At 47.6% G+C, this 25,105-nt stretch overlaps 2 protein-coding genes across 11 annotated transcripts in view; one reads left to right on the plus strand and one right to left on the minus strand.

Annotated features, from left to right (window-relative positions):
* The window catches only part of LOC138569251 (uncharacterized), a 557,461-nt gene that overhangs the window by 120,689 nt on the left and 411,667 nt on the right, over positions 1–25,105 (minus strand). The gene's annotated exons all lie outside the window — the stretch shown is intronic.
* LOC138569285 (cold-inducible RNA-binding protein B-like) lies at positions 1,561–24,379 on the plus strand. 3 transcript variants are annotated; one of them, XR_011303203.1, is made up of 8 exons: positions 1,561–1,718; positions 2,398–2,508; positions 2,595–2,701; positions 2,800–2,917; positions 3,637–3,727; positions 3,843–3,907; positions 5,992–6,071; positions 6,299–6,390. XR_011303203.1 is itself a non-coding variant. In XM_069647140.1 (7 exons), the coding sequence occupies exons 2-6, from the start codon at positions 2,406–2,408 to the stop codon at positions 3,904–3,906; spliced, it is 483 nt and encodes a 160-aa protein (XP_069503241.1). In that variant the 5' UTR covers positions 1,561–1,718; positions 2,398–2,405; the 3' UTR covers position 3,907; positions 23,975–24,379. The 3 variants fall into 3 exon arrangements, 1 of the variants encoding a protein (XP_069503241.1); XR_011303202.1 differs by having other exon boundaries at positions 1,562–1,718; positions 4,191–6,071; XM_069647140.1 differs by lacking the exons at positions 5,992–6,071; positions 6,299–6,390 and adding an exon at positions 23,975–24,379.

Below are 25,105 nucleotides of genomic sequence, written 5' to 3' on the forward strand. Positions count from 1 at the left end.
TTATGTGAATAAATTATGTGAAGGGGCTTCGGCTAAAGAAGAGAGCAACTGGTTTCCTGTGGGACACCATGGGAAGGTTGGAGTCAAATGGAAGCTTCAGGTGAAGCTTTGGGAATGGAGAACACGTAGAGAAAGAACAATTCATTATATACACAGCCTAGTGGAGACAGACAAACTATGTGGAGCAAAAAAAAGACAAAACTAACAAATCAGAGGTCAGAGACAAGTGAGAATTCTCGACCCAAAAGAGGTCTGCATGGTTTAAAGACTTTCTTATGGAATGAACATTACCTAAACTACTTCGACCACAACCATACATGCCAACCCTCCCGATGTTTAGATCAAAAAGATAGCCATTTTCTTTTTACTCTCGCCTGAAATAAATTAAACCCCAATGCATTCTTATGGGGAAATCCTTTCTCCAACTTTCTGGAGTCCAATCTCTGTCTTAGGTAGTCGAGAATGTTGGCATGTATGCACTATCCATGGCCCATCACATCGAAGACCCTGTGAAACCAGCCCTACTGTGAGAAGTCCACACAGACCAAGAAGAATCCTAACCCACAACTACATTCTCAACCTGAGAAGATGGGAGTAATGAGGCTCAAGCCTCGGGATCCAAAAATCACCACTGATGGATAAAATATATCAGCAAGAAAGAACAATACCATCTTTTTCAGGTAAAGGAGATATATTGATACTACCTTCTCACAACCTGAGTGCTCTGCCCAATCTCATGAGCAGACATACAAACATTGTGGAGCCTGAGAGGGAGATTTCACAACAGAAATCGGGAGAATGACATTTCCCCATAGGATTGCATTGGGGTTATAATTATTTTAGGCGGGAGACAGTAAAAATAATAGCATTTATTTTAACTGAAAAATCGGGAGTCTCCTGCCTAAATTGTGAGGGTTATGCATGAGTTGAAAATGATACGGAGGCGCGTAGCAGTGGTCACCACCTGCTCCAGGACAGTACGTATATCAAAACGATTGTATGTATGATTATCAGAAAAATGTACAATATTTATGTCGCATGATGATAGTGTAACAACGCCAGAACACAACAGTGGTCTATAACTCAAAACCCTTGACCCCAACAGAACAGTGAGATTGAGGCAGCCTGGTGTTTTGGAACGTCCTGAGAAACATGGGGCGCAAAACGTTCATGGCACTGAGACACAGGATGAACTAGCGGGAACAGCCTCAGAACAACCATACCACTTGCACCGTTCTCTTTGAAACTACGCTTCGTTTATTCCAAAATGGCGCTGCAGCGGCATCGCTTTCTTTCAAACAAAGCCGCCGCACTGCAGTGCGGGGCGCGCGCGCCGTCGGACTGCAGCCAATGACAAGGCTGCGTTAGGGATTCATGAACGACCCCACTCTTTTGATTTAGGGGGGTGCAATGGGCGAACACATCGCCTTCTGTATCGATGGGGGCCCAAACGGCCGTTTTTATTTGGTCAGTCTTGATTTTAAATATGTTACAATTCCAATGTGCTGGGCCTTTCTCACCCGGGCCCAAAAATGGTATGTTTCCAAAGATGGTACTTCCTGTTGCTCGGGAGAATGACGTCATTTTCCCAGTGTCCAGACGTTGCGCGCGCTTGTAGCGGGGGTATATAAACGGCTGTAGAGTTCACACCTTCACCATCTTGCACCGGACCTTCACCACAGACTTGAAGTTACAGCAGCGGCAAGAACACAGAAAAGGTAATACGAGGCAGTATCTAGGCGGGATTGAAGTGTTAGCTAGCCAACCAATGATGGTAATTGTATTGCCCCAGAATGTGTGCACGGTATTTTTGCATGTTAAGTTTTAAGACCGGTGTCCGCGAGGTGAAGGTTGAGTGGTAACTAATGGGTATTTAGGTATGCCAGAGCCGTGCTTTTCTGCCTTTGGGCGTAGATCCGTACCGTATGTCTGCTGTTTGTATGGTGGGGTTGGGGTAGTTAACTGCATTGCGCAACTAACGATTTCTCCGGCCCTATTGTGTTTTACGTTATGACCAGAACGTGGCAGATTGCTTCACGGCTCCCGAGTTCACCCCTACTCTCTAACTGGCAGCATTTTTCAAAATGGCCGACGTCCCTACGAACTCGTTCGAGTTGTGTAGCCGCCATTTTAGAAACGTTAGGCGCGTCGCCATCTTGTCACCTCAGCCGGTGTTGGTCAGAATCAAACTATAGCGTCTGTCGTATGGATTGTCGCAAGTGCCCCTCGAAGTGACAATCCGGTGGTCGCAAAAGGGTCTAGACGGGTTATAAGGATTATTACGGTTAGAAGGTGGGATGACGTTGGCTAAACACTTGCGTGGTCGACGTAAGTGTGGGGACGCGGATGTTTATTTCGCAGTATTATGTAATTCATAGGAACATTACTTTTCCCTAGATATTATCATGTCTTCTGATGATGGCAAACTCTTCGTTGGTGGTCTGAGCTTTGAGACGGACGAGCAGAACTTGGAACAACACTTTGCCAAGTATGGGCAGATTTCAGAAGGTAAGGACCTATTAAAAGTACCGAATGCAATGGGGACCATGAATACACGCATCTAGTTTACAGTACTGGTTTCTAAACTATTTCAGTTGTGGTGGTGAAGGACCGAGAGACGCAGCGATCCCGGGGCTTCGGCTTCGTCACGTTTGAGAACCTAGAAGACGCTAAAGATGCGCTGCAGGCCATGAACGGAAAGGTGAGAGCGTGTTACCCCCTCCATTTGGCCCGTTCCCGTGTCAGTTTCATGTCAATGCGACTCGTATTTGATACACTTTTTTTTTCTCCTTTTTTTAGACTCTGGATGGTCGTCAAATTAGAGTTGACCAGGCAGGAAAATCGGAGCGAGGTGGTCGCGGGGGCTACAGAGGCGGGTCTTCCGGCGGCAGAGGTTTTCGCGGAGGCAGAGGTCGAGGTAATTTGAGGTTACTAGTCAGTGACCGACTCACACTTTCCCGTTAACGTTACTAGGAAAAGGTATCCATCTATAAATCCAAATCGATTAAGCTGTAGCCTACCCACATCAATAGTTGTCATAATTTTTTTTTATGGGAAAAGAACCTCCATGCTCTTTGTGTTAGAATCGTATGCGCAAATGTACTGGAGATGCCACCAATGGTTTGCATTCTTGCGTGTGTAGTGTTAACGATTTTATGTAAACTCTGGGCTGGCCCAAGCAACTTAAAACGTGTAGGCTTTTCTTCTAAATATGATCTACTGCCATAGTTGGCACTGTATATGGGGTTTCCATATTTGGCTCTCGCTCGTAACGTTCTTAAGTAACCACCGCCACCGAGATCCTTGTATTGGATCCTTGTATTGCACGGCGTGTATGTATATATATATATATATACACACACTCTTAGGGTTATCAACCTTTTTGATACTAAACCGTAGACGCACATAGTTGTGTTGGCGCCAGCCTGTATACAAAAATGGGTACGGTCAAGATGAACTGACCCATCAAGAACATGATGGCAGCTTGGTCCCCTCCCCATTAAATGTTGCACCCGGAAGTACCGGCCAGTGGTTTTCAAAGCATTCTTCTGCCTTCATTGAGCACTTACGAGTACTGGCCAAGTTGGACTGGGCGTGGTAAATACTTGATACGTTGTTTACGCTTTTCACCTTCAGGTGGCGATAGCTATGGTAGCAGTCGCTTTGAGTCCCGGACTGGAGGCTACGGAGGTGGCGGATATGGTGGATCCAGAGATTATTACAGCAGGTATGTTAAGAAACGCCAAAGTTTGAAATTCTAGTATCAATGAGCCTGTATACACATTGTATGGTGTCTACATGCTTATGGTTTACGTTGTTAACGAAAGTTACCTTTGTTTTAGTGGCAGGAGTCAAGGTGGATATGATCGCTCAGGTGGATCCTACAGAGACAGCTATGATAGTTAAGGTACAGAAAAAAAGTATATTTATTGCACGTATGTTTGTGTTGGGTTTAGGACTGAACATCCCGTCTTGGCCACCTAACGGAGGCTCAGCCATCCTCCTAAATCTTATGACTACGTTTAGACTGTAATGCATGATTATCCCTAAGCCAGTTCGTTGTATGGTGGGGGGTTTGTGTGATATTTTGCTTGACTCACGTGTATTTGCTAAAACTACCTCAATGCTAGAATTTGTCGCCAATATGCTTCAGTCAGTGCCTTTACAATCTGCCTGCTTCTTGTCCTCAGCTCGCAACGATTAAAAAATCCTTCATGAATCAAGATCGTCCTTCCAAATGGCCGTATTTATAAAGATTTTTGGAGCCTCGCTGATTTCGTTCTTGTAGTACAACTGCAATAGTTTATATCGACTCAGTTCATTGTTTTACAGTATTCATGAGCGCCAGTTTTAAGTTAAGGCCACTTTTTCGTTTTCTCGATCAGGATTATTTTTATTTTTGTTACAGTTCTAAGGTTGGAAACTAGCTATTTAATTTATCAGTTTTATAAACTTGTGCTTTAAGGCTTGGGTGTAGCCAGCCGCTTGTAAATAAAAAGGGCTTGCCCTGCCTTGATGCACACTAAGAGTTGGCCTCTGTTCACTTACTGCAGGACTGCTCAGCAGACAACCCTTTTGAAGGTTTAATGTTAGATGTCCTTTTTATTTTTTACTGGAAGAACGTATTTTTCATTGCTGTATTGAATTGACTACAGAATTCTTGTATCTAATTTTCATCTGGCTTTACGAAGCCCAATTAAAAAAGTCTGGAAAACAAACCTATCTCCTGGCATTTTACCTTCGTGCACAACACAATCAGTACTAGTTCGAAGGGGGGGTGGAGGGAGGCGTTGGGGTAGGCTCTTGGATTGAGTTTCATCAAGTTAGTTGATAACCCAACCCGAGTACCTATCCACCAGGCCAAGAGTCACTGGTCAAATTCCCCACCTCTACAAATGTGGCACCCAACATTTCTCCCGACTCCCTGCATCATCCAGGATGCTTACTGGGGCCTGGACCCGCTACATGCCATCCCTGTGATTACCTGCCCCTCTCTTACTTGGGCCAGATCTCTTCTCACCCGTAATGCGCTCCCCCCCCCCATTGATTGGCTGCGTGGTTCCTTCAGTCTTTGCCCAGTAAACCTTCGCACCGCCACAAACCTGTGTAAATCCTGCTGCCCCCCCACTTGCCTGGCAGGGCCTGGCCCCCCGCCCCTTTTTTTTTTTTTTTTTTTTTTTTTTTTTTTTTTTTTTTTTTTTTTTTTTTTTTTTTTAACCCGTCCATGCACTCCGCAAGGTTAATGTTCCCTGGTGGCACTTGTCCTGCCCTCCTAGCCATTGGTCCTTCACACCCGTCACTTGCATTATCCGAATAGCACAAGACCTGGTAGGACCCTTTTTGTTTTACCCGACCCCTCACCCCTGTTCTATTGATGGATTATAAATCTCAAACTGCCAGGCCACTAGTTTAGGGACCTCGATTCCGTATCCTCTAGTTTAAAAAAAAATGCCCATCCCTGGACGGGTGTGCATTTCTAGTTTAAACGAGAACCCCTTTCGTTGAGGGGGCGAGTTTAACTGGCAAGCCAAAATGGCAAGAAAAAGGTCACACGGTGTGGGTGGCTTGTGAATGTTAAAAAAAACTTGCATCCTGATAGCATGAAAACGACAGTATCCGTGACGGAAGAAGTGTTGTGCCTCCAGTGAATTCTTGACGAAAGCTGCTCTTGGCTAGTTCATGTGCGAATAGTCCTGTAAGTCGAGGTAACTTTTATTGCTCAAATCCGCATTTTTTTCAGAGCTCAAACCTGTCCCTGTCACTAGTAGCTGGAATAGCTTCAATCGGCATGTACCATGTGTGGTGCAGCCTTGCTCGTAGGAGTAAGGTAATGCAAGCATGCCTTGCCCTCACCTCTATAGTAACTCGTTATTGGAAGTGCTCTTTAATTACATACCACCAATTGTACTTCTCGTCGGGCCCAAATTGCATCTATTTGGGGTGGGTTGTTAGACGTTAATAGTGTATAATTAAGATTGTTAACACTTGCAGGGCCAAAGGAACTGAATTGTACGTGCTTTGACTGGACGCGTGGAGTTGCTGAATTCACTCTAGGATCACATGTTGCCATGGTAGGTTCGGGATGGAGGTGCCACGGGAATGCTACTGCTTTCGCCCCGGATTCAATTGGGAATGTGTCCCTGTTTATTATTTTAATCTGGTCTGGATTTTGCGGAAGGGCGGTGGTGGCAATTGGAACTGTAAATGTAATAACTGTAAACTGATAATGTGGTGCTGAGGGTTTTGGGTGAATTGAATTGCAAAAGCTTATATGGTTTTGTTTTTTTTTTTGTTGCAGGAAAGCTTTTGTCTGGTATCCAGAAAAACTTGTGTATCGTATGGCGTAATGCTCTTATGGTGCAATGTTCTTAAATAAACATGATAAAGTTATACTTGTCTGTCTTTCCTAATGGCTAGTAACCAGCTTTGTTTTTATTGGTTTTAAGTCGCCTACACTGCCGCCCGAGCCCCACTTTTCATGAGGCCATGAAGAACCTCGTTGATGCATTACTGATAACCCATCGTTTGTGAGTCCTTTCAGGTGGGCATAGCACGTCGTGATGGACTAGCGGTTTGGGGTCTGCGCAGACCAGTAATTGGCGATACCACTTGTAGCAATGGGCAGGCCCAGTCGGCTCATTTGGGAACGATCCAACTTCATAACTGAAGGCGTTGCAGCCTGGTATTCGCTCTTCGCTGCACCGTATCTGGCACACATTATAATCTCCCAATATCACACTAGTACAAAATAACTAAATGTTGTAATAAGGTTCCCTGGTAGCGCCCCCTTCTAAATCGGAACCAGTTTTGCAGCTGCTGGGGCTAAACCCTGTCTCACTAGACCGATTAGATTAGTACTGCATTTGCAGCACTGCCCGAGGTTTTCTTGCGGTTTTGTGTAGAGGCGTGTTGCACTCGCGCGCCTTCTCTTGCTGGTTTGCGTGGATAGTTCCCTGTACATATGCTAGTTCACCAGAGTTCTTCTGGTGGGTTTGTAGTCTGAGGCTGGTCCGAGAAGGTTTGCAATGGTTTGGCATTGAGCACGTGACGTGTGAATTTCTATCTTGCTAATGCGCCTTGAAACACTTGTGTATAGGCGCGTTGTAAATGCCATATATCATAATGGGTGTGACCGCCTGCTTTGATGTCGAGGCAAACCTGCTTGGTGAGACGCCAGCAAGACCTTCACGGAGGCCAATTTCAAATAACATGAAGGGTCTCTTAATGTAGTTATTGCGGGTAAGGGGATATTTCAAGATCATATTGCACACTAACTTCCAGACACGTCATCCAACCACTGATTGTTGCCGATTGCAGGGGGACGTGGACAACTGCACCCTTTGTCGTTCGCAATGGAGGATCCTCCTCCTTTTACTCTTGGGGTTATAAATATAGGTGATTTAAATGCAATGTTTGGCCATGGGATAGGTTGGGCGGGCTGGCTAGCAAATGGAATTTCTGCCCCATAGTGAAAATCAAATAACCGCTAATGAACTCTTTAAAATTGCTGTCGGCACAATTAAATTAATGTACTACATGCAAGGGAGACCGGCTTCCACGGTCAAGCGCGTTTCCCCTGAGCGCGCCTTTCCGGCCCCTCTTGTCAGTTAACAGTTTGATATCGCAGTTTAAGACCTATACCCTGACCCCTAAAAAGATTGTGCTGTGTGCTGCTACCTAACAATCTTTTTGGAGGTATAGTCCAATAAAAAGGCAGAGGGGAAAAGTTAGCTAAGTTGGTAAACGCATTGGAAATGCTTTGTATTTGATTTGTAAGCTTGCCACTTAGCATAGATGCGCTCTCGACAATAATATTCATGGCCATGGTTTCCTCCTGTCTCCTTCAGGTAAGACTGGGAAGTCTCAAACGCTATGTAAACTGATCGTGGCTGGTAAGGTCTCCTGAAACGTTTGTCCGGCGGGGGGTTGGGTTTGGGGGGCGGGGGGACTCACGGGGGCAACACTTGCAGCCCCAAAATTGCTTCAAATAGAATTGGCTGTTTTATACGCACCCACTTGCTGTGCTTCCCCACCGCCTGCTTTGCAGGGGACCATGCGTCTGGGGCATTAGTTTCTCGAACGGGACTTGTCCCTCCCTGGTTCAACTCATACGCCATATTACTCCCAGGCCACCCTTTTTTACACAAGAATCCAAAAGGGGTCTTTGCTGCATAGCACTTGCAGCAGAGTGGAATTGTAGAAGGTTCCATACAAGTCCTGAGTCAATGTCAATATTGAATACTCTTGTGTCTATATGGCTAACCCCCAACTTTTTGGGGTTCCTGCTCTTGAGCCAGACTGCAAAATTCTTTGTAGAATACTGCATAAATAGCTACATATTTGGACTCAACCATTGGGAAACCTTTTAATTATCCTATTTGCCTTCAGTTTACTTTTTTCTTCAATTATAATTTTTTTATACCACGCACGCTACAATTTGCATGGCCGCCATGGCGCTAAGGAAGTCTGTTGGGTAGGTTAGTTGATGTGCTTGTGGAACCATAAGGAACTGGCGTTTGCATGTTAGCTTGTGCCCACCCATTGTCTGGAGTTTCACCAGTGTCTAGGTTGTTTTGTGGCAGTTTGTTCTTATGGTTGTCACTTCTATGTGGTATAGGACATTTTAGTTTGTGAGAAGTATGTCTGAGGTATGCCTAAGAGCAAGCAGGGGTGGTGGCACAGTGGTATTGGTTCCATACGATTGTCTTGGGTTTTTGGTGACGTTATGGGAGGTCCCTGTTTAATACTATTAGTCTTCGAAAGGTAAGTTGGAATCCTTCAGGATGTGGTCCGTGGCACTGGTGTGGTATTTGAACTTTCAGATTCCACCTTCAGTTTTCTGTTTAGTTTGAAGTAATTTGGTAAGGCTTTGTGGATGATTGCTTTGTGACTGTCTGATGGCCATGTTTCTGTGACCATGTTGGTGCTGCCCTCACTTCTGTTTTGCATATGTACCTTATGTTGAGCAGGCTGTAGTGTGGTGTCTGAATTTTCCCCCCTTGTTTATTGCCTACCTTTATTGTATCTCAGTGAAAGTTTTCTTTTCCTGATGGTCTCTCTTTCCAATGAAACTTTGCTGATATTGTGGTTGGGCTCTTCGCTGAGGCGCTAAATTAAATTGTTGGCTGGGTTTCTTGGTTCTGGTTCATAGTGATGTTTTTTTTATCTCTCCCAAGTCTTTGGTAATCCAAGGGGTGTTTACATTTTCTGAAAAATATCTAGTGGGTGTGAGCTGTTTGGCGTCCGGTTGGGGGGGGGGGGTGGTCTTAGTTCGCTTGGCTCCTTGTGGTTCATTGTTTTTCTGTTAGGGTTGTAGGTGGCGAGGTAGCATGAGATTCACTCTCTTATTCCTTTCTTGGTCCTTTTCCTCTAGTGTGCAGAGGATTTTGTAGGGGTTGTCCTTTTTTCCTTCGCCATTCATGTATTGCAAGTTTTGTCTATTATGGGGTTTGCAATCCCTTCAGTGGCGGGGCTCATCCCGGGTCAGTTATTTCCAGGTCTCCAGTTAAATTGGCGTTCATCGTTTTCCTAGTTTCTGTTTACAACAGTTAAACATCTCGCTGTGATTCTGGTGTGCCTGGTTTTGTTTGTGGTGGTTGTATCTGTTTCAGGGACTTGGGGCTGCAGGGATTCTGTCGCTAGTTTTTGTGGCTGTATGGGGGTCACTGGTTCTCCCGTCTGACTTGAATTAATAGGGTTTCAGGTCGCATGTGCTGGGACCACAAACTTCCTGCTTGCTATTGAGGATTTGTCTTTTACGAAGGTGTCTCCTTACTTTTCATTCCTGTGTCCATGGCAAGGCTGTGCACAATGACTGTACTGACAGCCTGGTCTCCCTTCTCAATCCGTGTCTTCAATTCATTTCAATCCGACTGGCTGCCATCTTTGTTTACATGGACTCTTGTTTTGTTTAAGCGTCGGCAAGCAGCTCATGTTTATTCTTGTGCAACTTGGGTTACTGAAGGTCTGTCCTTAAGCGTATGCATGTTCTTCGTGTCGAAGTGTGGACTAAGTAACTCCATTCATGAATGCGTGTGTGCTTCATATTGAACACATCTCCATCCGGGTCATAGTCCAGTCATTGCCTTTCGTCACTCGACTTGCTCCATTGATTGCAAATGTATCTCTTAACTGCGTCATATGGGTAGGGTCTAAATGGCTGTCTTGAGTGAATAACTTTTTTCACATTTGATACGTTGATACGAGGGCAACATTTGGGTCTCTTCACTTTCATTTCTCCCTCTTCACTTTCATTGAGCAAGAGCGGGTGCGACTGCTGACTCAGATTACTTGCGGTGAGTCGCTCATTTGGCCTTTTGGCTTGTGTGGTGTTCTGGTCTCCCCTGTCCATTGCTCTCCCCGTGGTTCCTCTTCTGCAAGGTTTCCCTCCTCCCTCCCGGCCTGCCCACCATGGCCTTTCCTTCAATACCGAGCACCCACGGTTAAGGGCCCTAGGCTAAGGGTGGCTCCAACAGAGGAGGTTCCTGGCTGTCAGCAGGGATAGTCAGCTGACCGACTTCTGCCGGTGCGGACCCTCACGCTTCCCAGCTACCCCCTGTCCACCTAGCAGGCTCTCCAACTGTTTTTGCTCCTGTTTTTAAAGTTGCATTGATAGTTCTTGAAATTTGGCCATCTGTCTTGTTTTTGACTCGCCTCTGTCTTGTCTGCTTGCACCCTTTACCCCTAGTCTCCCCTTCCTTTCCCTACCTACTCTATGGTATGGTGCTTTCTCTCCTTCGACTATCCTGCTCTCCTCACTAATCTGGTAGGAAGAAGTTTAAAAAAAGGACATCCTGGTCTCCAACCCAGGCCTCCCTATTGCGGACACCTATACCAGTCTGTTCCCTCACCAGACCTATGGAACCTACATATGTTCTCTGTGCTCTCCCCTTCTATTAATGGTGGCGCACAGTTGGGGGGGAGCTCCTCACCTCCTTCCACTCCTCTAAGGTCATTAATGTTTGAATGTTACCCTCTTGGTGGTCCACGGCCCTCAGGCCAACCTCCTGTTTGATGCTTCCCGCGCCTCATCAATTTCCTTTCTTCTCCTGGCCCCCCTTTCCACAGCTTCCTCGCCTCCCCCTGCTGCCTGGACCGGCTACCTTGCCCGCCTTCTTTTTGCCCCTCTTGGGCTTCTACACCTCTGATTTACCCCCCCCCCCCAATCTTTCAAGGAAGGTAACCTCCATATTGCCACTTAAATCTTGCTCAGCTGTCAAACACACTTCCAACATCTGTTGCCTTCTGGAGGAACTTGACCTTGATGTCCTTGGTCTTGTTCAGGGCAAGCTGTGCCACTCTCCTCCCTGAAGGCTACTAGATCCTCTCTGTGCCCAGGTCCAATTGTTTCCGGAGGGGGTGTAGCCCTGATCTTCCCTGAGTGGATTCCTGCCTCGGTCATTCCTACGCAGGCCTTCTCTTTCGAATGCCTTGTCTGTAGGCTCTCGTAGCCATTTCATTCCCTTACTGTGGCTCTTATCAGCCACCTGGTCCGATTGCCTCTTTCCCCTCAGGATGGGTGGACCTCTCCTCTTCACTCCTGGTCCCGAACACTCAACTCCTCCTTGGAGACTTCAACATCTGAATGACTCTTGTCCTTCCTCTGGTGATTCTCTTCCTTTGTGATTCTCTTGCTCTCTTCTCCCCTCTGGCCTGACTCACTCTGCAGGGAACACTCTGGATCGCCTCAAACTTCCCCTGTCTGTCCCTCACCACTCCTCTCCTGGAGTGATATTTCTCCTTTCCTCCCAGCTCACCCTCTCTACGCCCCTCAGGCCAGGCCAAGTCCATCACTGCCGCTCACCTCCGCCCACCTTCTCAGTCATCGACCCATGAAGAGCGTGTCAATTTTTTCGCCACCATGTTCTCGCCCCCTCTGGCTGACTCACCCTGACGCAGCCCTTTCCATGCTCCACTCTGCTATATCTGATATTCTTGCCCCTGTCATGAGAATCCTCCTGAAGCCCAAAGCCAAGTGCAACTCCTGGTATGACTAAGACCTCACTTAAACACAAGTGCAGGGTGGATGAGAGGAAATGGTGTGCTTCATGTACATCCTCTGACAAACTGGCCTGCCGCCTGCTCCAAAGCAATACCGGCTCTGTCCTCCAAGAAGAGAGCTTGCATCCAAGTCTGCGTCTCTGCGGCGTCCTAACAACTCGGCTGAACTCTTTAAAATCTGCAAGGCACATGCCAATCCTGCTGCAGTCTCACTCTCCTGTCCCTTCCCAGGCCCTCTGCATGGCACTGCCCTTGTCTAAAAAAAATTCGGGATATCCTGTGTCCTCTATCCTTCCCCCCCCGCCCCCCCTTCCTCCCTGCTCTTCCTCCGACCCCGCTTCAGTCACCTATTCACCCTCCTTCTCTGCCTTCGCCCTGTTTTCCCAGACAAGTCCGATCTATGAGTCATCAAAACAAGTACATCCCTGTTCCTCCAAAACCTTCAAGGACTCCTTCCTGCCTTGGCTGACTTCTGCAACCACTCCCATCACTGCTGGAGTCTTTCGCCCTCCCCGTCATCTTCGACTCCACACTATCCTTCTTAGACAAGTCGCACTACCAGCTAGTTTCACCTCCTCAGAGGTATTCTTCCTTCCCTGGTAGCTCGCTGTCTCCAGAGCTCTGGTTCTCAAGGCTGGACTACTGCTACAGCCTCTTTCTAAATCTGCCTGCTTCTCCTCTCCGCCACTCATCCTGAACTGGACTACAAGACTTGTCCTTGGCCTCAAGCACAGGGATCATATCTCTTGACTGAAATATCTGCACTGGTTCCCAGTTGCGTCAAGAATTACGGTCAAAAACCTCTGCATTGTCCACAAGGCCTTCTGGGGCATCTTTCTTCTCAAGCTCTTCGCTCATCTGCTGCCAACTCCCTCAGGGTCAGTCGCTTCTCCAAGCAACAAATTGGTGGTAGATCTTTCTTCAGCTGGGGCCTCTCTGGAACAGCCTCCCAGAAACTTGAGGAGAATCTCCAGTTCTGGAAGCACCTGAAAACCTTTCTTTGCGTCTTCTGTCAAGCGCCTACTTAACAAAGAGGAGGGGGAGGGGTTTAAACTAAGGTTTAATTGCTTTAGTCTGCAAGGCCTACATGGGCAGTTAGGGGTACTGGCTTTAGCGTTTACTGAAATAGTTTTTCCCCCCCAAGTGATGCGCCATGTTCTTTGGTAACCTGATGCTGACTGTGGACATTGATAGATAAATACACATTCCGGTGAAGCGCTTCCCAGCCCTGCAGCTGCGAGTTGGGGGGGGGGGGTTTGGACAGGTCCAAACTGTACTTTTCGACATGTTGTTTTGCACTGTTCTAGAAGTTTGTCATGCCGAGTGAAGCAACCTTCTAAAAGTGTACAAGCGCACTGAGCGAGAAGGACTCTGCAGTGGGTTTGCACCGAGCATGTGCTGACACACTGGTTTGATAGTCGCATCTCGCTTGTGGGCAGACAAGTACCTGAGGGCAGACAAGTACCTGAAAGAGAGCGGGAGGCTAGTCCTTACGTTGAACGGATCCTACCTAGGTGGTTGGCAGTCCAAAAAACATAACTGTTCTGTGATCTCTAAGCCTACAACTTGCATTTTTCTATTGCTGCCAAATTGCTGTTTTATCATATTGTTCATGGCTGCAGCACAAGAGTTGAACTTATGGGGGGGGGGGTGTACTTGTTTTGGGCTGGTTCCAAAACACCTCAGTGCACACCATAATATAGTACACCAGTTTCCTCCCTGCATGCTCCATATGGGGCCTCCCTGTCCCCCTCTTCAATCTCTGCCTAAGCACTCTCCCTGCACTCATGACATAACCTGCTACAATTATGCTGATGACAGATCATTTTCAAGATTTGCAAGACCCCGGCCACCTCCCATCCTGACCTCTTCTCCTGCCTCTTGAAAATTGTCCACTTTACAGCTAACTACCTCCTTCAATACTGGTCCAACTTAAATCCTAATCTGTGATTAAACCGCACTCACTGGCCTAGTACCCCCCCCCCACCATCCAACTCGGTTAAGAACCTGGGATCCACCATGGATCTAACCTTCTCCACATTAACACTGTATCCAGAACATGTCAGCTCAAAGCTCCAGTGAATCCTAAACTCTGCAGCTGGGCTCCTCATTGCCCTCTCACCCAGAGCACATCACCCCTGCACTTGGAGCTCCGCTGGCTTACGATATTATGCTGATCAACTTTCAAGGCCATATGCAATACACATTGTGTTGTCCTCCCTTCTGCATCTGCTGCAATGAGGACTATTTTTCCTTCAGGAAGGCCATCAAAATCTGGTTATTCCCTCCAGCAACCTGAGTAACTTCCACCATTTCAAGCTTACCATCATGAGAGGCCTTGATACTAACCATGCCCACCCAACCCCCTATGTTAGCCAAATGCACTCATGCTAATCTTTCTGATAAGTGCACCCCCTTCTCCCCTGACAAGCGTGTTGAGGCAACACTAATGCAATAAAGGTGCTATATAAATGACAAGCTATTACCTCCACCTAGGTTCGACACAATTTCTGAGTGCGGCAAGTGGCCATTGCAATGGCAAGTTTTAACGCAGTAGCAAACTTCACGAGGTACCTGCATTCAACAAAATTGACATCTTTAGAGTGCAGCTAGTGTTGCATGTGTGTGGGAGGAGCAGGTCCTAGAGCCCCCCACCATTCTGAGACAACACACTTCCTGGATAGGGTCTAGTGTGGCTGCTTTGGGTCCCGGGCCACTCGCACGGAATACCCTTGGGCACTGACCCCCTGAAGATAGCCTAGACTGGAGTCAACCAGACTCCATTTTGTATGCTGCTGTTATGCATAATCCTGTGCAGTGCCCTTGGGACCACTTCACACAATTAAGACTACAGGTGGCAATACAAGTTTTACCTTTGGTACAAGCCTGTACTACTATGTCAGAGTGGTAGCAGTGGCGGAGCAGCCAGGCTTATCTCAAGAGTATATGAGCAGTAGCAGAGATTACACAAAGGGACCACAATTACTGTGACTCAAGCAAACACTGGCTCATGGTTTCAGGTAAAACATAGAAGTACATTTATTTTTAAACCATTTGTTACAACACAACACTTCTATTAAACTTAGAGAAAAACCACACTACAACCAATTCACTTTGTACAGTAAGTCTCAAGGTAAGTACCCTGTGTTTGAATGAACCGGTGTTACGAACGAAACACGTTACTGCAAATGATTGCGATCACTTTTTGACAGTTCGTTCTACTAAATAAACTTGTATCCGTGACATGAAATGCTACTGGGTCAAAACGTACTTGGCACCTGAGATACCCAGAGGGAGTTGGAGGCAAAAATCACAGGCAATATTTTGGTTAGGCAGGCAGAATCAAACGCTCAGACAGGAGTTCAAAAGTCTAAGGGCGGGAGCCAGGGTCGAAAGACACCGGGCCCGTTGCCGAAGATCAGTCGGGCAGTTCACGATTCAACATAGCCAAAAAGGAGGGAAGACAGGGGTAAGCCTTGGAAATGAAGAAAAGGGGTTCACCCAGTTTCCTCAAGTAGAACACAGTACCTTGTTCCAAGGGGGCAGCTGGTGCTCTGGCAGTTGTTCCTGTTGGTGTCCCGCAGACCCACGATTCTTGGAGCTTCGTTGTGAAGGAGGATGTCTGAAGGGGGTCTGCACCGCACAGGGATGAAGCCGGCAGAAGAGACGAGGAATAAAGGTGTGCTCCTTTAAAAACAGGAGATGCTCTTCAGATGGCTATCCGGACCACTATAGTAGCGTGCAGCGATTTCGACCAAGAAAGAGGTTCCTCTGGCTGTAGAAGATGAGCTGGTTATCCTCACCAAGCTCTTGGGAAGAATACTCCGGACTGGATCTTCTCTAAGTCGTTGAAGGGAAGATAGCTCAGGACTGCAGCAGGGCTTCACCGGGACGGGGTAGTTGCAGCAGCCATCGTTCTCTCTGGTTCTCTTCGGTTCCTTGTAGTTCCAGTAGCAACTCTTGACTTCTAGCCCAAAAGACCTGCCTTTTATGCGAAAAAAAACCCATTTGCACAGCCTGGCTGTCAATCACCCAGCAGGGGGGTTGTGAAGCCTGGACAACTACCCTGGCCAATCATGACAAAGTGCGACTTGGGTTTCCTATGATACCCTGTACAGGGGCTGACCACCCCTCCCTCAAAAGACAGTGAACAAAGAAGGCAAACCTAGTTTGCCAGGCAAACTGAAACACAAGAAGGACTTTATCAAAAAGAAATGGCGAATAAACCCAACCGGAGCCAAAAGAAAGACGATTTGGTCAAGTGGGTTTATGTTCGAGGCTAATATAATAGCCAAGAACAGTACCACGTTTATCTAATATAAATGCAGTAGAAAAGTTAGGGTAGATGCCACTGCCGCCAGCCAAGTCTAAATGTTAAGAGCGAAACAATGCTCTAGGAGGTAAAGATGAAAAGGGATGCAAATTAACCCTTTCCAGTACTCCATGGAAGATGGGGTGTACTGAATCTGTGGTAGATTGACTAAAGTCAATGGTAACTTTACCTTTTTCTGGGGGACTGTAGTCGCCTCAGAAATGGAGTTGGGGGGGAGTCTGAATAACCCTGTGCCACTGCATAGAAGGTGCTGGGTGATGCACACAAAGAAGGGGGCTACTGAAGTGGTGTACTCCAGGGCCCACAATCACAAAGAAACAGGTAGAAACACAGGTAAGAGTGGGGGAAAAGCTCTCGCTCTTACCAAGTGGAAAAGAATAAACTCCAGAAGTCCAGCAAAGCTGCTGGGGGTCTCACTAGGTGAGGGAAATTAGCCATGAACAAGAATTCTCCTGCCGACTCCATTTTGCTGTCGCATAGTGACAGGCCAACCATGATATTTGAACACTGGCCTGCAGATCTCCCCACAAGGCGCGCACAGCTAACAAGCTACTCCCCACTTCCTCCCTCTGTCCTCTTTTTAGCCGTCCTAGTCTCATGGGAGACTAGCCGCGTGAATGCAACAAACTTCTCACTATCTTTTGTCTTCTCCAGCATTGGATCTTTCATGGATTCACATGCTTAGAATATTCCCTGTCGTCAGACTGGGATCCCTCGGTACACATAGCCTTTTCCTATAGGAAAACTAAACTTCTGACACTTTTGTGTCCTATCTATGTCCTTTTGGGGCCCGCCCACCCTGTAGGACGTTGCGGTATAGGAGCCCCTCCCCCCGCGGCTCCCTTCAGATTTCAACTGTCTCCAAAGTAGTGGGATCTCCTTGCGTCGTCTTACTACTTTGTACAAGGTTGTGTACTTGGAGTTGGGTGAATTTTTTTCCTTCATGTCAAGAAAGGCGCTGTTCCGTCCGTGCGCAACGTGCGGCTTGAAAAAAGTTTACAAGGGGGATGGACATATGGATTGTATATACTGTCTCCACCTTCATCATTCGGCTGATAACTGACATATGCAAAGGGTTTTCTCAAAAGACCCTCAAAGACCGAAATCGACGGCTGGTGGCATGGTTGAATGATGGAGTGGGGGCATACCCCCCCTTCGGAGGTAGGCTCCACACAATCGGCGAAAACATCACACGGCGTTGTATCGCCGGAACCACCGGCGAAGAATTCTCGACCGGCGGAGAAAGAGTCATCTCGGACTAGAGAATCTTCGTCGAAAAAATCTTCAGCTTTGTCAAAAAAGCATGACAAGGAAAGGCTGAAATCCTTCTCGGGCGATCACCATAGATCGACCACGATTCGAGTAAAAGCAGGCCAAGTGCAGAAAAGGCGGGACCGCCTAAACCACCTGCTAAACCACTGTCGACGGCGGTCCAGTCATTGGCCTCCCTACCACTGACGCATGTGGTATCTACCGTCCCACTGACGACTGCGACGGTGGCCTCGTCAACGGAGGTTCTACAGGAAGTCTGGAGGCCTGAAGTTTCCGATCCCTCCGGATACTTTACTGCAGGAAAAGGCAGTGTCGCTGTCCTCGGGAGAGGACGAGAGCGGGAGAATAGCTGGCCCGGCAGACCTCGGGCTACGGGTGGTTGACAAGTCGTCGACTAGGGGGATCCGGAATTCCGGTGTCTGCCCCTCTTCTCAATCCTCAATCTGTTTTGTCGTTGGAGATTCTGTCCATGCTTCAGTCTTTCCAACAGTCGTTGGACCAGAGACTACCGCAGGTAAACCTACCACAGTCACCCGTCGACGAACCGGGCCCGTCCTGTCCACCTACTCACTTCCTCACGCCAGTCTCAGCACCACAGGCAACCCAAGAGGAAGGTGAGCTGCCAGATTCGGAGTCTGACAGAGGAGCCATGTCGGATATCTCATCCCCCTCCAGGGATCCAACCTGGGAGTCAGAGGTGGAGTTAGAAACCCCCAGGAGCCCGGCTCACCCATCTTTCCCCACCCTGCCCCCCCCCCCCCCCCCCCCCGGACGATATTGCATCATTACATTCTATGATGGAGAAGGCGTGTAAGGAATTCGGTTTGTCCCAGGAAGAACAGAAAAAGGGACTGTTTTCTGTTCGACCACATGGGTAAGAGGAGATCTGTGTTCTCAATACCCATACTAGATCACGTGTGGAAGGAGGGTTTGCAGACAATGCGTCACCCCTTTTTGTAACCAGCGGTAAAAGGTCGCCTTGAGAAAAAATGTAAGGCTCCAGAGTCTACCCAAGTGCTTATCCTCCCAACCAACGCCTGAATTGGTGGTGTCGGCGGCAGCAGCGAGGAAAGCGAAGGCCCAGCACAAGTGCACGACTCCGCCTGAAAACGAGGCAAGACGTCAGGATGCCTCCGGCAAAAAAGTGCTATCTGTGGGAGCAACTACAGTAAAGGCCGCAAACTCTCTGGCTATTGTAGCCAGATACAACAGAGAAATGTGGCACAGGCTGGCTCCGTTGCTGGATCATCTTCCGGAAGAGCATAGGAAGGCGGCGATGTTACTTGTACGAGAGGGTGAGGAAGCCTCCAATCACGCAATAAACATCGCGGTTGACCTTGTTGAATTGGGCTTCAAGCAAGTCAATAATGGGGTCATGCTACGACGACAGTCATGGCTTAAGTGTACCTACTGCAGGCCGGAGGTACAATACAAAGTAGTAGATATGCCCTTTGAGGGAGACCTTCTATTCGGAGAGAAAGTAGATGAGGCCCTAAAGGGAATGAAGGAGGACTCGGAGACGGCACATTCATTGGGTGCCCTCCAGAGTGGCCGAATCTAAAAGTCTTTTCGTCCCTTTAGAGGGGCTTCAGGTAATTCCAGATTCTCTGCGTCAGGAGGCAGATCCTTCGGTAGGTTGGCGTACCCCTCCCAGGGATACAGGCGTGCTTCCCAAACAGCAAACCCACGCCGGAACTTCCAGACTTCCAGGAAGAGACCATCCTATCCGTCGTTGAGAGAAGCAAAATAAAGATCAGCAATGACGAGCAACACACCGTTCTGGGGGGGGAAGAGGATCAGCATATGTCAACGAATGGGAACGAATAACGACAGATCAATGGGTGCTGGACACAATAAGGAACGGGCATTCTCTACAGTTCAAGCGCAGCCCTCCGCAAATTCCACCTGCGTTCGTCGCTCATTCCCATCTGAGGGTACTGCAACGGTAACACTCATGTTAGCAAAAGGTGTGATAGAATTAGTTCCAGCATCACAGAAAGGTCAAGGTGTCTACTCAAGATACTTCGTCGTGAAAAAGCCAAACGGAAAATGGCGTCCCATTCTAGACTTACGCGATCTCAAGTCCTTAAAGAGCCTAAAATTCAAAATGCTCACGCTCCAGGAAGTGATCCGAGCCGTTCAAGAAGGGGATTTTCTGGCGTCCCTGGATTTGCAGGACGCGTACTTCCATAGTCCAATGTGTCAGAAACACAGGAAGTTCCTGAGGTTTGTGATGGGGCGGACTCACTACCAGTTCACGGTTCTTCCCTTTGGGCTCAAAACCTCCCCCAGAACGTTTGCGAAATGCCTGGCCCCAGTAGCGGCCTGGCTAAGGAGGCAAGGCCACCATGTATACCCATATCTCGACGACTGGCTGGTAAGGGGATCCTCCCCAGCGTCGACCAACACAAGTTTGCAAGCCACCATGCAGCTTCTACAACAGCTGGGATTTGCCATAAACTTCGAGAAATCCTCGCTGCTGCCATCAAGAACGTTGGTGTTCCTGGGGGCACAGGTCGAGACCCAGTCTGGGCTAGGGAAGCCTTCCCTCGACAGAATCTCAAAACTCAATCAACTGGCGAGTGGACTATGGCGAAACACCAAGCTCTGTGAGAAAATATGTTTCGGTCCTAGGTGCCATGGCATCCTGCATCCATCTGGTGGCAAACTGTCGCCTATTCATGAGTTCCTTGTGGACCGGTGGACACAGGCCCAAGGATCGTGGTCAGACAAGATAATCATCATCATCATCGATGACTACAAACTGCTTCAGACTCTTCAGTGCTGGCAGAGTTTCCACAACCTGGACAACGGTGTACCCCTACAGAAACCGGAGTACCAGCTAACCATAGTCACGGATGCGTCTAACTGGCTGGGGAGCTCACATGGGCACTCTTCAAACGCAAGGTCGTTGGTCTCAAACGGAGTCACTCCTACACATCAACGTGTTAGAGCTCAGAGCAGTGCGATGGGCCTTGAAGGCGTTCCTACCATACATCAAGGGATCGAGAGTACGAGTGCTGACGGACAATAAGACGGCCATGTTTTATTTTTTATTTGAGAAAACGGGGGGGGGGGGGGGGGCGCGATCCAGGACCCTTTCCATGGAGGCCCAGAAAGTATGGCATTGGGCATTAAAGCACGAGATTTCCATCGTGGCTCACCATTTCCCGGGAGTGAGGAACTCGCAAGCGGATTTCTTCAGCAGAAGGATAGCCCAGATACACGAATGGGAAATGGACACAGTTGAACTGACGAAAGTTTTTGAGAAATGGGGGTCACCCCCCACTGGACATCTTCGCAACGAAGGAAAACAAGAAATGCGAACAATTCGCAAGCAGATGGCCTCAGGAGGGTTCCATGGGGGAGGCGTTCTTCTTCCCATGGACGGACAAGTTCCTTTATGCTTTTCCTCCGTTCCCCCTCATACGTAGGACAGTGCAGTGGATACGCAGGTACAGCTGCCGGGTAATTCTAGTGGCACCGTACTGGCCGAGGCAACTGTGGTTTTCCGACCTGCTTCACCTGTCGCTGGAACAACCAATAGAGTTTCCGAGAGTCCCGAACCTACTGTCCCGGGACAAAGGTACGGTGTGGCATCACGACCCGGACAGTCTCAACCTCACAGCCTGGCTCCTGACTTTTCGGAATTTGGTACCTTAGACGTTTCGGAGGATTGCCAGAAAATTCTGCAAGCGGCTCGGGCCCCTTCTACCAACAAATCTTACACCTATAAGTGGCGAAGGTTCTGTGAGTGGTGTCGAGGACAACAAGGTCTACACCCGTTAAGGCAGAACTTGCTCCGGAGTCACCTTTATCTGCTTCACTTGGCAGAGGGGGGTTTATCTTTCACATCGATAAAGGTGCACCTGGCGGCCATCTCTAGGTTCACGAGGAAGAGACAGTCGTCTCCTCTATTCAGCGACAGGCTAGTGAAACACTTCATGAGGGGTTTATTTTGAACTTTTCCCCCAGTAAAACGTTTTCCACCAACATGGAGTCTCAACGTAGTGTTGGCAGGCTTAATGAAACCACCCTTTGAGCCTATGGCCACGTCGGACATGAAATTCATATCGTGGAAGTTGGCATTCTTAATTGCTATCACGTCAGCTAGGAGAATCTCGGAACTGCAAGCGTTGGTCGTAGACCCTCCATACCTAAGATTCTTTAAAGACAAGGTGGTTCTGGCAACCAATCCTACTTTTGTTCCGAAAGTTCCTACAGTGTATCACAAACACTCGTCCATTGTCCTCCCTACTTTCTTCGCGACCTCAATTTGGCAGCGGAAAAAGCTCTTCAGACCTTGGACGTTAAGAGGGCCCTAAAATTTTACCTACATCGTACACAAGAACTCCGGTCTACTCGACAACTGTTCATCGCGTATGGTCCGTCGACGAGAGGAAATGCAGTTTCTAAGCAAGGATTAGCTCGATGGGTCTCCTCGACGATTGCTTTTTGCCACTCCAAGGCCGGAAGGCCGCTGCAAGGGTATCCTAGAGCCCATTCTACAAGATCAACGTCCTCTTCAGCAGCATTATGGGCAGGAATTCCGCTAACGGACATATGCCAGGCTGCATCATGGTCGGTGCCCCACACGTTACCCGCCACTACTGCCTTGCAAGGCAGCATGCGGACGAGGTGCAGATGGGAAGAGCAGTCCTGCGCCATCTGTTTCAATAAGGTAAGCTCTACACTGTGGAGAGGTTTTTTTTCTACCTGTTGGTGACCGTATGCTTTATGGAGGTACAGATATATGGGTAAACTTATTTCTGGTGTACCTATGTATTGTGAGTGTATATTGCATTCTTGCCGCCGTCTTCAGGTTTACTGCTAAACTATCTATTCTAAGCATGTGATTCCATGAAAGATCCAATGCTGGAGAAGGGAATAGTTTCTTACCTGTAACTCCATTTCTCCAGCATTGGTATCTTTCATGGATTCACATGCGCCCGCCAGCCTCCCCGGAATGCAATGTATGTGCTTGATAGGTTTGACCCTTCCTACTTTGGAGGGGCTGAAATCTGAAGGGAGCAGCGAGGGCGGGGCTCTTATACCGCGGTGTCCTACGGAGCATGCGTAGGCGGGCCCCAAAAGGACGTAGATACGACACAAGTGTCATATAGCCTTTTCCTATAGGAAAACTTCTATGTGTACCGAGGAATCCCAGTCTGATGACGGGCAATATTCTAAGCATGTGAATCCATGAAAGATACCAATGCTGGAGAAATGGAGTTACAGGTAAACTATTCCTTTCCTTCTTACCTCATTGACCCTGCCGCGGCCTGGCAGCAGAAAGTCCTTCATCTCTATAAACCAGCCCCCATCTAGTAGACCCAGGCCATAAAGCATACTACCCCATATCCTTTGAACATGTTCAAGTTATCAAGAGCGACCCATGAGTGTCATGTTTGTTCATGCCTTAATAGAAGGAAACCAAAGTGCCTTTCTGCACGCAATCAGAATAGGTTGCTCATAAACTGTTTCCGTTGCATGCGGAATAATGAAAGAACTGCTGTAGAATAATGAGCATGTTGTGTAATCAGCACTAACTTTAGATTCCAGTTACATAAGTGTGGTGTGTAACGTGTAGAATAAAGTTTAATATAAATAGACAGTAATAAAATGCATAACATTGTACATGCTAGCACAAAGCTATCTCGTTTAAGTTCAATGTAAATATATGCATGGTATTATGTAAAAACAATGTAGCAATCAATTGCCATAACCAGTATGATCATATCATGATAATATGCGTTAGGGCCTGCATGTGCAGAATCTGCCAATGAACTGTTTAATTTAGTATGGACTATAACCTGGGCGCACACAAATTATCACCATGAGTTTTGTAACAATGAGAATACTCAGCCAAGTAGAAAGGATGACATGCTTTAGACTATTATAATCAGAATGTAATAGGCCACGTGTAAAAAGCCTTTATGTAAAAAACTGCTCTGGGAGGTCCTGTGTCCCTGTGCAATGCAGAACTGCACCGCAAAGGTGTTTCGATTCTCCTCCAACCCTCTCAAGACAGACTAGTAGAGATTCAATGTTGTTTAGATGACCAGTCTTTAACCCCCATAGTAAGACTTATGACTGCTGTGGTATGTGCCTTTGTGACCCATTCGTTTAATGTGTAATCTATGCCTTAAATTTAGAGCCCTCTTTATTGTACCAGATGGACCTTCCGGACCACACAGTGACTTACCACAAGGTTTTACCCCCCCCCTTAGCCAGTATATTTTGTATTGTACTAACGCACAGTTAAGCTGCCTATCAATGGATCAAATACTGGGTTTAATAGATGCATTATGACCTTTGCCCAATGATAAATTAACCTGCATTTGAGAAATGTCTTTCCTTTGGTGTCAGATTCACAGGTCTCGGAGCAAGCTAACCAAGACAAATTATAGTATTGGATGAATGGGAATGTGTGACCACAAGGGCAAATGTCAAGTAACCATTGAAAATGTAACACTACAACAGTTGCCGACAGCGCATGCAATCCCGATGAGCCCAGCTGACTGACCCGATAAGCATCATCACAGCACCACATGATCCTGAGCCAACCACAATACTCTGACCCTATGGCACATATAGGTGCTCACCCATAGTGACCAATCACAACTGTTCATGTGTCCCCTAGGCCTCCCTGCTCTTTGACGTAAAAGCTGTATAAAAATGATTTGTATCCTGTTTTTCTGCAGAGCGTTCTTGGCATGAGCAGAGTAGATTCTGCTTGCCCTATTTTCGATAAACGATTTTTTGATATCACCAGCACTTGGCCTTGGTCTCATTCCCTCCAGGGATGTGTCCTGTTTGACTCTTATTGGGAAGATTAAGTGCATTTTTGGGGGCCTCTCACTTTCATTGGTGACCCCGACACAATAGTGTTCTTTTTGTCCTTCTGGCATGCAATGTCCCCCTGTTATGACCTGGAGCACGCTCCCTCAAGAGCTACCTACCAACTGCAACTAGTACACCTAGATGTGCGCATGCAAAAGGGTACGGGATCCCCCCTTCACAACACCCACTTTCTCCAGCATTGGATCTTTCATGGATTCACATGCTTAGAATATTCCCCGTCGTCAGGCTGGGAATCCCCGGTACATTATATAGACCCTTTCCCGTAGGAAAACTTTTTCGACGCTTATGCGTCCTATCCACCTCGTTTTGTATCATGCGTGCCCGCACCGTCAGGACGTCATGATATAAATACAGGACCCGCCCCCGCGCTCCCTCAGATTTCAACCGTCTGAGTGGGATCCTCGTGTTTACTACTAGTGAAAACTAGGTTGTTTTTTCTGTTTCGCTTCGGCGAAGTTCAAATTCTGGAGAATTATGTCTGGAAAAGCGTTATTTCGCCCGTGTGCAACATGTGGCCTCAAAAAAGTTTATGAAGGAGACGGCCACATGGACTGTATCTACTGTCTCCACCCGCACCACACGGCGGATACATGTGAGATATGCCAAGGTTTCTCCCAAAAAACCCTTAAGGACCGT

The sequence above is a fragment of the Ambystoma mexicanum genome, chromosome 1p, assembly GCF_040938575.1.
Source record: "Ambystoma mexicanum isolate Mex_15411 chromosome 1p, UKY_AmexF1_1, whole genome shotgun sequence".
In the NCBI taxonomy this organism is placed as follows: domain Eukaryota; kingdom Metazoa; phylum Chordata; class Amphibia; order Caudata; family Ambystomatidae; genus Ambystoma; species Ambystoma mexicanum.